This window comes from Meriones unguiculatus, chromosome 9 (assembly GCF_030254825.1).
Source record: "Meriones unguiculatus strain TT.TT164.6M chromosome 9, Bangor_MerUng_6.1, whole genome shotgun sequence".
Taxonomy (NCBI): domain Eukaryota; kingdom Metazoa; phylum Chordata; class Mammalia; order Rodentia; family Muridae; genus Meriones; species Meriones unguiculatus.
In genome coordinates this window covers 37,434,324-37,450,743 of record NC_083357.1, presented here as the reverse complement: position 1 = coordinate 37,450,743, position 16,420 = coordinate 37,434,324, and the positions used below count along the sequence as shown (strand labels likewise).

Here is a 16,420-nt window from a genome sequence, read left to right as displayed (position 1 = left end):
CCATCATTTGGTCACAGCCTAAAAGACGCTGAAAAAGATCCACATAGTCTTTGTACGTGGGCACTTTCCACTTGCCCTTTCTGACTTCCCCCGAAGCCCAGGGGTCTTCAGACTTGGACTCAATATCCTGGAGAGGAGAGGAAGAAAACATCCCATTGTTGATTGGTATACACATGAGACAACTGCTGCCAGAACATAGTGACTTACAGAATTTTTTAAACTACAATAACAACCAATATAGGTTCTGCAATAAAGTGACGTAAAAGAGCATAATATAAGAAAACTGAAAAGCTGAGACAGTGACTATAGCCAGTGAGCATTGTTAACACAGCTACCAAACCCACTACAAACCATCCTCTTACGTGACCCAACCTCTCATCCCATTCATGTTCCTCTAACTTCCAAACATGTTCTACAATCTTCTCCTAGGCTGTAAGAAAGGAAGCCTTTCTTTCTTTGTAAAGATGTATGTAGCAGGGACAGCAAGATGTCTCAGCAGGTAATTGCTATCAAGCCTGATGACTTGAGTTCAGTTGCTGGAACCCACAATGTAAAAGAAGAGAACTAAATCCTAAACATTGCCTCTGACCTCCACAACCTCACTATGGCATGCACACACACAAAAACACACACATACAAATAAATACTGAAATAAAAATTTTTAAAGTGTATGTATCATCATTTTATTCCTTAGAAAAAGTACTCATTTAACAGAAGCTGATATCATATATGAAATTTCAAAATGCAAGACATGGGATGGGTTGGAAATGTGGGTTAGTTGGCAGATTGCTTGCTTACTATATATAAAATCTTGGGTTCAATCCCCAGCACTATATAAATGTGACACACTTGTGCACACCAGTAATCCTAGCATTTATAAACTACAGGTAGGAATATTGGGAGTTCAAAGTGATCCTTGGCTAAGTTCCAAGCCAGCATGGGATAAATAAGCCCCTGTCTCAAGAAAAGGGATAGTGGTGGCTAAAACTACAAAAGGTTTTCATACTTTTTACTGGCAAAACATTGTTTCTAACATCCAATGATAAGACTAATTTTTTAAACTTTAGAATCAGACAGAATTTACCTTTTGAAGAACCACTGGTTTAGAACATATTCTAATTAAACCTTGATGCACTAAAAATAAAAAAAAAGGCAATAATAAAGGAAAGATTAAGAAACATAATTACTCAATAAAAACAACAAATATTATTTTGCCTCTTATTTTCTATTTGAAATTTATTAGTATCTTTGTTTTTAAATTCTGAACTATTGAGAGCCCGAAACTAAAGTTGTTATGGTATCATATATCTGTAATCTGAGCATTGGACAGCAGAGACCGGACAACTGTGGAGCTCAAAGTCAGCCCAGGCTACATAGTGTGATCCTGTCTAAAATACAATAAAATAAGAATAGATTCAGAAGCCAAGGATGTTTAAAGAAAAAGGCTTCTTGGTAAAAAGCCCATAGCTCAGGAGGCCTAAGGCCCTGGTGAACAATCTACTACTGTTACTTTGTTAAATGGACAAATTATAAGACTGCCTTCTAAATATTTATGCTTGTCAACAGCCACACTACTCTGAATGTACTCCATCTGCTCTAAATTTTTATGCATAGAGAAGTATTTCTGCAGTGGGTACCAGTTAATGCAAACTCATAACCAGTCAAGTTGCTGAAACTTAATGACTGTTAAGCGCTCAGCCTTAAATGGGACATCTGTATTACCCTCAACACCCAAAGCTCAGGGAATATCTTGGAATAAGAGATGAATGCATGGGCTAAAAGAAAGGGAGGAATGCTATGAAATGCTGTGTTCTTGACATAACATGGTCACTGTATCTACAAATTCACTATAGCTATGTTTATCTGCACAAAATCAAGTCAACAAGACTAGTCAACATTCTAACAAGCAGAAACTGGACTCAGTGGATTAACAACAAAAGAGAACATGAAGTGGGTAGTGGAAGGAAGGAATTGAGGGTTCATAGGTGGCATGGGAGGGAGGAATTGGGGGCTGTGGTGGTTTGAATGAGAATGGCAACCATAGACTCATTCATATGTTCAAATACTTGGTCCCCAGTTCAAGAAACTATTTGAGTATTAGGAGGTGTGGCCTTGTTGGAGAAGGTGTGTCACTGGGGGTGGGCTTTGAGATTTCAAAAAGCCTCGCCAGGCCCTGTCTCTCTCTCTCTCTCTCTCTCTCTCTCCAGGCCTCTCTCTCTCTCTCTCTCTCTCTCTCTCTCTCTCTCTCTCTGACTAAACTTGCAAATCAGATGTGAGCTCTGAGTTACTGCTCCAGCACCATGTCTGCCTGTCTATCTGCTGCCATCCTCTCTGCCATGATGCCTATGAACTATCTCTGTAACTGTAAGCAAACCCCCATTTAAATGCTTTCTTTTATAAGTAACTTGGTCGTGTTATTTCTTCAATATAACAGTAACTAAAATGTATGTATGATCAAGACATGTTGTTTACATGCTTTAAATTGTCAGAAAGAAAATAAAAGATTCTAATTAAAGAAGCAGTTATAGGTACCAGTGACTCTAAATTCTAATAAAGTAAAAAACAAATTGATTCATTAAAATGAAAAGTTCTCTAAAAAATACTATGTGCACAAAAAAAAATATAGGGAACCAGATTTTCATTAAATATTTCATTAAATATATATAAACTAAATAAATAATGTTTAGCATGTACCACAATAAGAACTGAAATAAACTGCAAGCTTACCCACAGTACTAATGCAATTCCAGTGAACTGGCCCTTTTTCTGCTAGGGCTAGGAAAACTTTTACTATTGCTTTACAACACATCAACTGCATTTTGGGACTATACTGAGGGAAGCTGTCTATCTGTACCACCATGAGATGTTCCAGAACTGGAGTATACACCTCCGGAACCTACCAAAAAATGGAGAACAAATGCAAAATTAGAACAAGGAATAAATATAAGAACAACATTTATACCTAAAATTCATTACTACTGAAGTAATGACAGGTAAATGAAAACTGACTGTTAACTCCTCTATCAGACTTAGCGTTCATTATTTCAGCTGCCAGAATAAACCATAGTAAACAAGTGGCATTTACATTGCACTTCTATCCTAAGGGCGATCTGAGTTTTTTAGAATGATGGAAAATTGAACATCTATTTTTCCTTCTGTAGACTCCAGCTTTTTAAATTGTATGTGGTGATCCAATATGGGATTGCTGAATCAACTATGGGGAATAAAAGATATATCATAACAGTAAAACATTTCCAAATACCCAGATGAAAAGTTTATTTTTAAAAAATCAAACATATAAAAAAAATGAGGTATGGGGCTGGAAAAATGTCTCAGCACCATTCCCAGCACCCATAACCCCAGGTTCTGGCCCTTGACAGCACCAGGCATACATGTGGTACTCAGACACACATTCAGGCAAAACTCCCATACACAAAGCTAATTTTTTTAAACGAAATTAAAAAATGAAAATCCTAGAAGTGCTTGCCTGTTGTATCACATGAATTCACCACACCCTAGGTCCAGAACACACACTCTGCATCCTGCCATGTAGTATGTATTGCTTGAAATATTTCAGTTCAAATTCAAAAATGCATTATGAATTACAGTGTTTTATCTGACACGGTGAGTTTTTTCCTCTTATGAACAATGGCTGATAACAAAAAAATGATTATTTTTCTATCATTCCTTAGCATGTAAGTATTAAATTATTGTATCTTTGAGTTATATTGTGCTAGAATGTTTGCCTTTAAAAGCTGCTGTCTGAGGCCAGAGACATAGCTCAGCAGTTGGCAGCAAATGCTGCTCTTACACAAGGTTTGTTTCCCAGTGCCCACATGGTAGCTCACAACTGTCACTCTAGTACCAGGGGATCTTGTATACTCTTCTGGCCTCCCTAGATACCAAGACACACACACATGATATATATTCATATATGCAAAACAACAATAAAACTCCTGCTTTTGCTGACTTAAGGTTCATAAAAAAAAAAAATCATTTAATGAATTGTGGCTTGGGATTAGGACAATATTTCCAGTTCCAAAAACGGCCTAAACATACTTTTGCCAGTTTGTGCTATACATTTATGCCAAGAAGTATTCTAAGCATTGGTGGTTGTAAAATCATTTATCAATTCTGAACAATACTAAAAGATACTGTACATCTATTTCTGACATGAACTCAATGGTGGGCTCTTTGACCTACCTCCTCCCCCACCCTGAGGGAGGAGTAGCCCTGCTAGGCCACAGAAGAGAACTTTGCAGCCAGTCCTGAAGATACCTGATAAAGTAGGGTCAGATTAAAGGGAAGGACCTCCTCCCCTATCAGTGGATTTGGAAAGGGGCAGGGAGATGAGGGAAGGAGGGTGGGATTGGGAGGGGATGATGGAATGGGATACAAAGTTAATAAACTATAACTAATATTAAAAAAAGATACTGTACATCATAGAGCAGCAACTATGATTTAAATTTTATGCAAAAATAAACAAGCAATCTATCTCATTAGTATATAAATTTGTTTTCCTCTTTAATAAGTGGTAAAATTATACAAAAACCAAGAAATTCTTTTGATTTGAAAACCTTTGATTTGTACAACTATTTAACATACTTATATTCCCAGGACTGCATCAAAATTTCCCTGGTAAAAAGGAATCAGGAGTAGAAACTGTTATAGCAATCCTACTTTAGATAACAACAAAATCCATAACACAAATACCAAATAAAATGTGGGTATCACAGGGTACTTAAAATGTACCCCCATGACTCAAAATTCCCTTGTGGAGGGGGTTCTGTCCTTCCATAGAGAAGGCCCAGAACAGTAGAGGATTTTAAGTGTGTCACAACTTCCTCTCCCCCCACCCTCCCACCCCATCCCCACCACATGCTCCACTTCCTGCTTGGATTTTTTTGGGGGGTGAAGGGCAATAAAGCTGGAAGTATCTAGCTCAGAACTGTGACCTGCCTTACCTACCTAAACAATCTGAAAGCCAAGAACCTCTCTAGTTCCTGATGCTCACCCCAGGACTACATTCTGGATCCACCAGTTACAATTCCTGAAAGACCTACCACGTTTACTGCTTCATCCAAAAGCTTTTGTGTTCCTTTTCAGTCTCTGGACTAACATAGGGCCAGAAGCTAAAAGTAGTCCTTTATAGTTCCTGCAACCTCACTTCTTTCCATACTTTCCTTCCAGCTACTTGGGAGTCTCTAAGACTGTAATTATGATGCTATACTAGCAAACACAAATTTCTTAGTAGTTGTTTACCTAGTATACACTGTCAGAAAAAGTATTAGCGAGTTTGGATAGCTGATTAAACATAAGCAATGCTGCTGATTTCAAGAGCTGGCAGTTATAATGGTGCTTGTGAGACATATGTTGCTAAATTTTGTTGTTTCAAAAAATTAAAGTTAGTATCTACAAGCAAGTTTCTGATGAATTATCCATTTTATATTGTTATCAAGGAGCTCCACAGTTGATAATTTAATCAATAAATCATGTTTTTCATTAATAAAAACAAAGATTACTTATAGAGATGAGATTAAGTATTTCCAACCACGTTCAGTGTAACCATTCCACTTACTGTGTCAAGGTAAAGCAGGACACTTGCAATAGACTGAAGGAAACTCGGCATCTGGTATACGTGATCCTCAGTGGCATCTGTCTGGGTGAGGAACATCTGCTTACAGCGCTGAATGAGCTCAATGTACATTAAGTCCACATCTTTCGCATTTAAAACCTTGCAGGGCTTTAAGAAAGGCAAAACAGAAATTGTAATCTTATCATCAAAACAAAGGCACTTAAAATGTCATGTTAGGGCACATGATTATAAACCACTATATATTAACAAATCATTTATTTATCTTATTACTATATATAAAATAGTTTATCTTACACTTTTCACAATTATGCGTAGTCAAACCTTAAATGGCTACTTATACACATTGTTAACTATGTTCTGGCCTCTGATTAAGGGGCAGGTCTCAGTATGCACTGGTCCTGTAAGGCTTCTTACATATTGCGTATTTTGTCTCTAGATTAGTTATAGTAATTAGAGCAGCGAACAGAAACAAATGGAAGTGAGGAATAAATAAGAGAATGAAAAAGAGGGAAAGCAAGGGAAAGGAAAATAAAAAGATGCTGATGGAGAAACCTTTAGAAGAGACAGAAATTAGGTTTTTTAGAAGGAAATGTCACAGAATCCATTAAGAAATAACTGGAGTTGCTCATCTTATCTTTGGGGGTAGGGGAAGGGTGGATAAGGCCTAGGCTAACTTTTAAATTTAGTATGTAATCCAGGCTGTCCTCAACTTGTAGCACTTTAGCTTCCTGAAGCTTGGATTATAGCTAGGAATCCAAGACTTTTTTTTTTTTTTTTTTTTAGTGCCGGGAGTGGGGAAAGACAGGGTCTCACTGTGCAGCCTTCTCTGTCCTGGACTCCCTTCTGAGTGCTGGAATTAAAAGCATGTGCCACCCCAACCACCAGCTAGTCTTAGTAAATGTCTTTCTGTCCTAAGAGTTTCTGTCTAAAACTTTTAAGTAAAAACAACTATAGTTTTACTGTACAAACTGTATAAGCAGAGTACAAGGGAAACAGGATGCTCTTAGCCTTCAGAATTGAATTTATATGAGGTTTTGTTCACTTGGAGGTGTTTGTACTTTTTTTTTTTTTCAAGATTTATTTATTTATTACGTAGACAGTATTCAGCCTGCATGTACACCTGCACACCAGAAGGGGCACCAGAACTCATTATAGATGGTTGTGAGCCACTATGTGATTGCTGGGAATTGAACTCAGAACTTTTAGAAGGAGCAGCCAGTGCTTTTAACCTCTGAGTCATCTCTGTAGTCCATGTATATACTTCTTAGTTAACTATCTCCTAGGTGTGTTCAGATAGCCTAGGCTGACCTAGAGCTATATATAGCCAAGGTTGGCCACAAACACTTAGTTTTCCTTACTCTGTTTCCTACACTGGAATCACAGACATGTATCAACCCTAGGTAAGACTTACGTATTTTTTTTTTTCTATCAACTAGGGTAGCTTTTGAGAAATTAAGTGACTTTTCTCGATCTTGGTTTTTTCATGTATAAAACACTCATCTTTTCAGTGAATTATGGGGAATCTAAGATAATAAATGTATTCTAAACATAGTAAACACTGAAAATTGAACTGTTAATAGAATAAATACCAATAATATCAACAAAAGTAGAACACACTATTTTTAAATGCCATATTATATTCCTGTAAATAATTAAATAAAACAAAAAACATTAAAATTAAAATACATTAATGAATCATACTCCCGCAAATAGTCCATATCCACGAATAGCAATGGCTAATTCCTTGTGGTTTGAATCTGCATTTCTGATGATTCCATAGAACTGCTCCATAAAGTACTGCAGCTTACTCTTATGCAACTCTGCATCTTCTGCCACAGTAAATGAAATCTGTAATTGTGACATATACTCTTTAGAAACATTTAATAGCAAAACAGAAGGATTTAAACAAGTATGACTATTAACATACTATTAGATTGCTTTTACTCAGAACCCTCTACTTCAATGTGCTTAGTTAACAGAAGTTCAAAAAAAAAACCAGTTTCTTAACTAAGGATACACTGTATGTGATGCATTTTTCCTGAAGAAAAAGATTAAAAGAGACCAGAACAAAGAAGGAGCTAATTGGAAAAAGGGAATTCACATTTAAATTTTTTCTTAGCTATATTTATTTCTTTGTGGAGACGTATACTACAGTGTGTGTGTGTGTGTGTGTGTGTGTGTGTGTGTGTGCATGCAGTAAGACAAACTGTAGAGGTCCCACCATGTCAGTCGCAGACACTGTACTCAAGTCATCAAGCTTGTATTTTTACTCATTAAGTCCCAAGCCCATTTCAGATATTTTTAAGACCCAGGTAGCATTAAAGAGATAGCATTAGAACTATGTGCAGGAAGAGTAAAAATACACTTGAGATCACTATTGTCTTAATCAGGATTTCTACTCCGTGATAAACATCATGACTAAAAGCAATTTAGGGAAGAAAGAGTTTATTTCAGCTTACACTTCCCCATCACAGCCCATCTATCACTGAGGGAAGTAAAGGCAGGAACTCAACCAGGACAGTAACCTGGAGGCAGGAAGTAAAGCAGAGGCCATCGAGGATGCTGCTCACTGACTGGCTTTCTCTGGCTTGCTCAGCTTGTTTTCTTATACTCCCCAGGACCACCTGCCCACAATGGGCTGGCACTGCCCACATAGGCTTTCCTAAATCAATCATCGATCACAAAAATGACCAAAATACTTGCCTGCAGGCTAATGTTATGGAGGCATTTTCTCAATTATGCTTCCTTTTTCCCGGATTACCCTATTTTGTGTCAAGCTGACATAAAAACTAGCCAGTACAACTAACTATCACATAAAGACCCCATGTTCAAGAACATGAGAGTTCAAACCAGCAGTCCTAATTTTAGCACAAATTCTACAAAAATTCATAATTATCAAACGCAGGGTGGGAAAATCCACAACTTTCATTGCTAACTTACCAATATGCTCTCTAATTATTCCCAAAGGCATTATAGCTAACCATGTCTCTCTCGGCTCTTTACTTCCCATTTATTTTAAAAATATAAAACTGTCATACACATTGCTTCAAAAACTTTTCATGTATAAAGCATGTCATGAATATGTTTCCCAAAAAGTAAATAATTAAACCAACCATAGTGGCTCACACTGTTATCCTAGCACTTGGGAAGCTGACCTTATAAAACTGCCAAGAGTTCAAGGCCTGCATTACACATTGAATTTCAGGTCATCCTGTGCTACAGAATAAGAGCCTATTTCAAAAACAAAACAATAACACCAAAAATGAATTACATAATATCTACTTAATTAAGGAAGATTTTCATCTTACCATAAAATATTTAATCACTTAAACTCCCACTAATTTAGTACAAGATTCTGTCCTTTTCATGCACTTCTCTCTAATTATCCCTACTTATAACAGCAAAAAATTAAAACAATTATCTCACAAAATAAAGAATTTGTAACATCGTGTTCATAGTGACACATTATACTACTAACAAATTTAATCATGTACATCTCAATGTCCTATTGGGGAAATATTCAATGCTGTGGAAAAAACTCATGAAGCTACAAAAATTACAAATACTTCTTTACATAAAAATAATGAAGGGGAGGGTGGAGAAAATGGTCAACAAAAAGGTAAAATGATTGTTTTCTTGGTTTTAGGATAGCAGATTTGAACATTGTTCTTTGTACATTTGTTGGCTGGTTTTTGTTTTTTGCTTTTGAGTGTGTTGCAGGGGTAGCTGAGACAGGGTTTCTTTGTGCAGCTCTAGCTGTCCTGGAACTCACTCTGCAGAGCAGGCTGGCCTCAGAGTCAGAGATCTGCCTACCTCTGCCTCCTAAATGCTAGGATTAAAGAAGTATGCTACCACTGCCTGGCTATTGTTTTGTTCTGAGTAGCGCAGGCTGACTGGCCTCCAAAAATCCTCCTCCCTGGGCTGGGATGACAAGTAAGAACAACAGTTCCTAGCCTTCTTATACACAGGCATACCCCATCTTCCCACACACGCATAATTTCTACTCATTGTACTCAAATTACAAGATTGGAATTCAGTTCTTTTGAGGAACTTGTAATGAAAGCTAAATCTGAATACCTGTTTCAGAAATGACTCCAGGGCTGACTGTGCAGCTTTTTTTAATTCCACATTAAGATGGCTGCACCACTTTGACAGTACTTCAAATAAAGTAATGTAGTTGTCCAGAAGGCACGTAGTAAATTGAGATGCATGTAGAGTAAGTAATCGTAAGCCAGCTGCAAATACAAAAACCATCCCATTTAAAATATTTCAAAAAAGCCAGAAAAAAGAATTAAGAAAGCTTCCTGTATGTGTTAAAATTAAAACCATGCTCAAGAAAATTTAGTAGAGCCAGGCATGGTAGCACACAACATTAAGCACCAGGAAGGCAAAGGCAAGTGGATGTGAGTTTGAGGCCAGCCAAGTCTACACAGTAAGTTCCAGGAGGGCCAGTGCTATACTATACAGAGACCTTGTCTCAAAACACAAACAAAAAGAAGATCCAGTACATTACCCTATTATAATCTGGTGATCTCAACTGCCCTCCATGTTCCCAGTCTTCACATTGACTTAGCCCCATGACGTGGCACCAAACAAGAGTCAAAAACTGGACCTAGCCTTATTAATTCAATGCAGAATCAAAAAGCCTATGGGCTGAGGATGTAGCTCAGTTGGTTGAGTGCTTGCTTAACATACACAAGGCCTTAGGTTTGGTAGCTAGCATGGAATAAAAAGGTATGGTACATATGCCTGAAATCTAAGCATTAGAAAAGTGGAGGTCCTCATCTACATAGTAAGGTTAAAGGCCACCCTAGGCAACATGAAACCATGTTGCAACAACAGAATAATTAAATAGTCTGAGTCTCCTGAATTATATACTGATTAGTATATATATATATACATGTATATTCTATATGGATATAAAACATATTTTTGACCATTGACTCTAATTACACTAACATATAAAGTGTATTCTTTTAGAAAAGTTTTGTTATTACGTTTTTGTGGGGGAGCCTGCACAAATATGAAGGTCAAAGGACAATTTGCAGAAGTCAACACTCTTCTGCCAACACATGGGTCCTGAGGATGGAAGTCAGGTCATCATGCTTGGGGTCAAGTACCTTTACTTACTGAGTAAAGTCCCTAGGCAGCCACTAACAAATATATGTATGCATATGTGTATGTGTGTGTGTGTATACATACACACACATATATGTATATAACATATGTATACATACAAATACATACATATACATATATATGTAGCAAACATGTATATACATACATCTATCTGTATAAAAGTACATATATATATATATATATATATATCATGTAGCATGTGTGATCATCCCAGTAAGAGATGATGGGCTTAAATTAGTCTTCTTAAATTAATAAAATCTTAAGGTTCCATTATAAATAATTACATGTGAAATATCACAGAAACTTTTATACTTGCTTTCATTCTAGCTTAAACAAAACCATATTCACAATGCTAACTGATGTAATTTAAACTGTTACCTTATTAAATACAGAATCTTACCCAAGGGCACAGCATATCGCTTCATCTCAATCTATTGCAGAAAAAAGAAATCATCATTGTTTAAAAAATCACAAGTACAACTGTAAAAGACTCAAGAGTAATATTAATACTACCTGAGGACGAATTGCTTTTAATGCAAAACCAAAAATCTCCCTGGACATCTGGGGATCTGAGGAAATAACAACAACAACAGAAGAAGGCTGTTAAAAATTGTAATACTATTTATATTCCTTATAAGGCACTTATAGCTTTTCTTAAGACACAATCACCTTTGTGCACAAATCACCTTTGATTTCAGAATAACTTCTCAACATTATTTGACTGAGCAAGAGTTGTAAGTTGTTACAGCTTCTGCAGAAAGCAGAAAGAATATCTGGAATAACTAATGTGTAAGCTCATGTTCTAAATCATAACTTATATTTCATAATCTCTGAAAGCCTCAGTTTTCTCATCTACAAAAGAGGAAGCCTATGGTTTCTTGGAAGACTGGAAGATTAAAAGAAGTGATTCATTCAACGCCAAACATACTTCTCTTTCCCCTAATGCTCTTAGACATTCTATATACAATACTTGCTGTGATAGTTTGAGTGTGTTTGAACTTGGTCCTCAGTTAGTGGAACTGTTTTGGAAGGATTAGGAGGCGTAGCATTAGAGTAGGTGTCATAAGAGACGATTAATATTTACTATTGGTTTATCTTCTAGTAAAGCTTGCTGCTAATCTTAAACAGCTGTATAACCAAATCACCACACAGAGACTGGGTTTTTAGTTAACCTAGAACACAATGCTGGGCAATATTTACTCCCTCCTAAACCTCCAAGCCCTCAGTTTCCTAACATTTAGATTTCCCACATTATACTTGCTTTTTGTGAAATCTTAGGTCTGGTCCTAAGATGCTCCACGTCCTCCAAGATCTCTCCTCCAGTTCTGCTCTCCTCGATTGCTCTCGCCCCTTCTCCTCCCACTTATCTCCTACCTTCTGGCTCCTCCCCTCTTTCCTGTCCTCTGGCTCCTCCCTGCTCAACATTGTGTCTAGGTGCTTTTATTTTGTTCCTGTTAACACAAGAGTTGAGACAGGATGCTTAGAATGAGTATCACAATGCAATATCTGGATGAAACCGGAGAGTTGGGGGTGGTGTGGGGGAGAAATCAGTATTTAAATTAACAAGGGTAAGATGTATACATTAAAAAAGAAAACATTATACCAACAAGTAGGTATGTCCCTGGGGATGGGCTTTGAAGTTTCAAAAGCCCAGGCCTGGCCTAGCCAATCTGTCTGTTTGTCTGTCTGTCTTTATCTCTCTCCTCCCCTCTTTCTTCCTTCCTTTCTCTCTCCCTTTCTCTGCCTACTGCCTGCGAATCAGGATATGAATCCTACAGCTACTGCCCCAAGGCTATCCTTACCTGCTTCCTACTATGATAATCATAGACTGACCCTCCAAAACTGAAAGCAAGCTCATAATTAAATGCTTTCTTCTATAAGAGTTACCTTGGTCTCCTCACAGCAATAGAACACTACCTAAGATACGTGGCAAGTAATGGGAATTACAAATGTGAATAAGATATTACTGTGGACCTTCATAATATTATGTCCTAAAGAAAATGCAGACTATGTATATAACTATAATGTATGAATCTTCTAGGCAAGCTGATACCACAGCTACCTATGTTCCCTATGTAACTGTCTCCAATCACGTTATTCACTGCAGCTACACAAAAGACATGGTTTATTACTGACTGGTTTCTTTGTCCTTTTAACAGTGACTTGTATACAGCAGAAAACCATCTGCTTTGATAGCAGACTTATGTATTAGAAGACAGACATAATAGAAGCTTCAGGGAGAATAATGTCGGAGAGGCCTTATGGTAATAAAGATAGCATTATGTTTTTTAGCATAACGTCCTAAAAGAGATTTTTTTTAAAAAGTCAACTTTGGAATACAAAACCAAGAAAGTGTGGCTATATAGTCAAGAAAGGCATTACTGACATAATAGCATTTGAACTGGGGCTGCAAGAGGTCATATAAATAAAGTCATTTAAAGGTCATTTAAATAAAAGTAACTGGAATAATGGGAATGAGACAAAAGGTAGAGAATCAATCAAAATAGAATGCATTAGAATTTCATATAAAATTCTATTTCTTTGTAAGCAATGTGAAAAAAAATTAAAAAGGAAACAGAAACAACTACAGTAAACCGGTTTTAAGAAAAAGAAAAACCAAGTTCCTTTAAACACAACGTGTACTTATCAAAGTGGATCCGGACAACCACTACCCAGGGAACACAGGGAGGTCTGACTTTGGACATCCTGCTACTCTTTCTCACACACACCCTCCCCTCTCAAGTAGACAACTTCCTATATAAACATTAATGTGGTAAATCTGCATAATATAAAAATACAATTTAGTAGCATTAATATTTTCAGTATTGTATAGCATCACACTCTATACCAAAAACTTTATCACGCACAACAGAAAGGCTGTACCCACTGAAAGCCAACACCACTCCCACCCATCCTCCTCAGCTCCTCACACTTCTATTCTACTTGTCTCTATAATTTCCTACTCTATATAACTCATAGAAGTGGAGCCATATACAGTGTGTTTTGTTTTTTATTGGTTTATTTCATTTAGAATAGCAATAGTACCTAGGTTAAAGCATTTATCAGAATTTGTCCTTATTCTAGAGAAAGGTCTCACTATTAGAAAGAAAATCAAGCGAAACCTGGTAGTACCTTCATCCGTGGACTTAGTGAAGTTGCACAGAAGTGAGGATAGTCCCTTTAGACAGCCAGCTAGAACAGGAAATTTGGGTTCTCTTACTGTTGATGTCATCTAAAAGGAAGTTTTTAAAAAGACATTACAAAATGAAAAAACAAACAAACAAAACCAAGACTATGGAGGTATTCTGTCATAAGGTATATTATACCTGGATCTTAAGTTCTCCCAGGAAAGCCCGGAACAGGTTTTCTGAATGATTTATCATTTCACTAGGATGAACTTCACCTAATACTCCGAGGAGCTCATAGACTTTTTCTAAAACTGGAAAATAAATTCAGATAAATGAAAGCCTAAAACTACATTTAAATAAGTGAAGTTAATAAAAATGTGTGAATAAGAAATAAGAGGATTTCAATTCAAAATGATTTTAGGGCCAGCCAGATAACACAGTTCGGAAAAGCAACTTGCTACCAAGCCTGACCCGAGTTTGAATCCCTGAACCCACATGGTAGAAGGAGAGAATTGAGTCTGTTCAACTGTACTCTGAGCTTCACAACTATACCTGCACATACACAAAAATGGTGAAAAAAAGTAATTTTATAATAAAACACAAAATACCTAGATTTTTCATAAAATCCTTTCCCAAGTTTTATCCAAATATATGTACATAGGCTAATTTATACTTGATGTGTTTTTTTTTAAAGAATCCTTTTGTTTGCTTCCATTGTGTTATTTTTTTCACAAGAGGAAATTGTCAGTTAATGTTAATTTGTTAAAATATTTGAAAATAATTATCTCACCTGTATCAGGTAGTTTTGATTTTGATGCAAGTTCTCCATAGAATTTGTTAAATAATTCTCCAATATTAAATTCATCCATGAGACTAGAACTTCTCAGTATCTTAAGTAACTAAAAGAACACAGGTTAGCATTTTGCTAAAGAGGAAGGTATAGATGAAGCATCCTCTCTTCAGCAAAGCTTCAAAATCCTAGCCTCCAGCAGATTTGAGCTGGTCTTTCAGGAGTGACAGGTGTCACTCTGAAATCTGGGGATGTGGGACATGAGTGATTAGTAGGAGATCACAAAGGAAAGGCAGTCTAAACTTAATTTTAACTTCCCCAGAGATCAATGACATCACTAGAACTTTTCTTCAGAGGCACTCAAAATCATAGACCAACTAAGTCCAAAATAATTCTAAATCAGAAATGCAAAAGGAGTCAGACTAAGGTGAAGGTAAGCCCCAGAGACCAAGGAAATCTACAGTTGTAATGGTAGTAACAGAAGTAGATGATGCCTCATTAAGAATGTGAAAAAAATTAAAAAACAAAAAGTACATCATTTTCTATCTACATATATTTCATCCATCAGTACTATCCTCATTACTGAGGTTTCAAGAAAAACTTGAATGAAAGGTGAGGAGCTGTTTTTTGAGCACTCCTAATAGCATCAGATTTTACCAAAGGCAGGAAAATTGACAAATGGAAAAGCAGTAAACTCTTAGTTAATTTTCTCCCTTATTTTTCTTTCAACTTCAAATTCTTCTCTTATTACAAAGAAAATTATGAGAACAAAACATCATTGTGCTATCAGTTTGTGGTTACAAAATCTACATGTCACTTACATAATCACAACTCTATCCTCTCCTAAACTCCCACCTAAACAAAACTCAAATTTCCAGTTATGTTACATACTTACATAATATATATATACATATATATATATGTATATATATAATTACCTTAATCAGAAGGTCTAGGGCTGGAATTTTACACTTAGCAGTTCTATCTTTTGTATAAACACTGGTACAAGTATTCTAGGATTCAAAAGGAGACAAAAATCACCAATATGACTTAACTCAGACTTAACAGTAGGTAAAACTATATCTAAGGGATAATATCCATGTGTAACATAATAAAATTTATTAATTAACCATTATATGAATAGAGTAGGGAAATACACAAATTAAAAATTACCAAAAGCTCAGCTGAGCAGTGGTGATGCACGCCTTTAATCTTGGAACTTAGGAGGCAGAGGCAAGCAGATCTCTGGGTTCAAGGACAGACTGATCTGCATAATGAGCTGGGTCAGCCAAGGCTACACAGAGAAATCCCTTCTTGAAAAATCACCAGCCAATCAATCAATCAATCAATCAATCAGTATTACTAAAAACTCCAACTCAATATGCTACGGTTGTAATGTCAGCAACACAATTAGATGATGCCTCAGTAAGAATTTGAAAAAAATTAAAAAACAAAAAGTACATCATTTCTTTCTACATACATTTCATACTTGTTATACGTCAAGAAACAAGCTATAGGTATAGCTACTCACAGGCTAAGGTGGAGAAATCACCTGAGCACAGGAGTCTGAGTAGCTCAGACAACACAGTGATATGAAAAAAAGTAAGTGAGAACAAATGAGCAACAGAAGCATTCAAAGGGTGCTGGAGAGATCCTGGCTCAGCAGTTAAGAACACTGCTGTTTTCCTGGAGGACTCGTTTGGTTTCCAGCACTTACATAGTGGCTTACAAAAATCTGTAACTCCAGTTCCAAGGAATCCAATATTT

The 16,420-nt window shown here is 36.5% G+C and overlaps 1 protein-coding gene across 2 annotated transcripts in view; it reads right to left on the bottom strand.

Annotated features, from left to right (window-relative positions):
- The window catches only part of Prkdc (protein kinase, DNA-activated, catalytic subunit), a 203,951-nt gene that overhangs the window by 184,354 nt on the left and 3,177 nt on the right, over positions 1 to 16,420 (bottom strand). Inside the window, exons 4-15 of one of the 2 annotated variants that reach the window (XM_060391032.1) lie at positions 15,592 to 15,666; positions 14,654 to 14,762; positions 14,062 to 14,174; positions 13,868 to 13,967; positions 11,249 to 11,304; positions 11,136 to 11,166; positions 9,674 to 9,831; positions 7,298 to 7,444; positions 5,579 to 5,743; positions 2,728 to 2,896; positions 1,085 to 1,134; positions 2 to 127 (exon numbers count right to left, since the gene is read on the bottom strand). In XM_060391032.1, the coding sequence (XP_060247015.1) occupies positions 2 to 127; positions 1,085 to 1,134; positions 2,728 to 2,896; positions 5,579 to 5,743; positions 7,298 to 7,444; positions 9,674 to 9,831; positions 11,136 to 11,166; positions 11,249 to 11,304; positions 13,868 to 13,967; positions 14,062 to 14,174; positions 14,654 to 14,762; positions 15,592 to 15,666 (1,299 nt within the window). Of the gene's footprint in view, position 1; positions 128 to 1,084; positions 1,135 to 2,727; positions 2,897 to 5,578; positions 5,744 to 7,297; positions 7,445 to 9,673; positions 9,832 to 11,135; positions 11,167 to 11,248; positions 11,305 to 13,867; positions 13,968 to 14,061; positions 14,175 to 14,653; positions 14,763 to 15,591; positions 15,667 to 16,420 lie in introns of those variants that run through there. The other variant, XM_060391033.1, reaches the window with a different exon arrangement.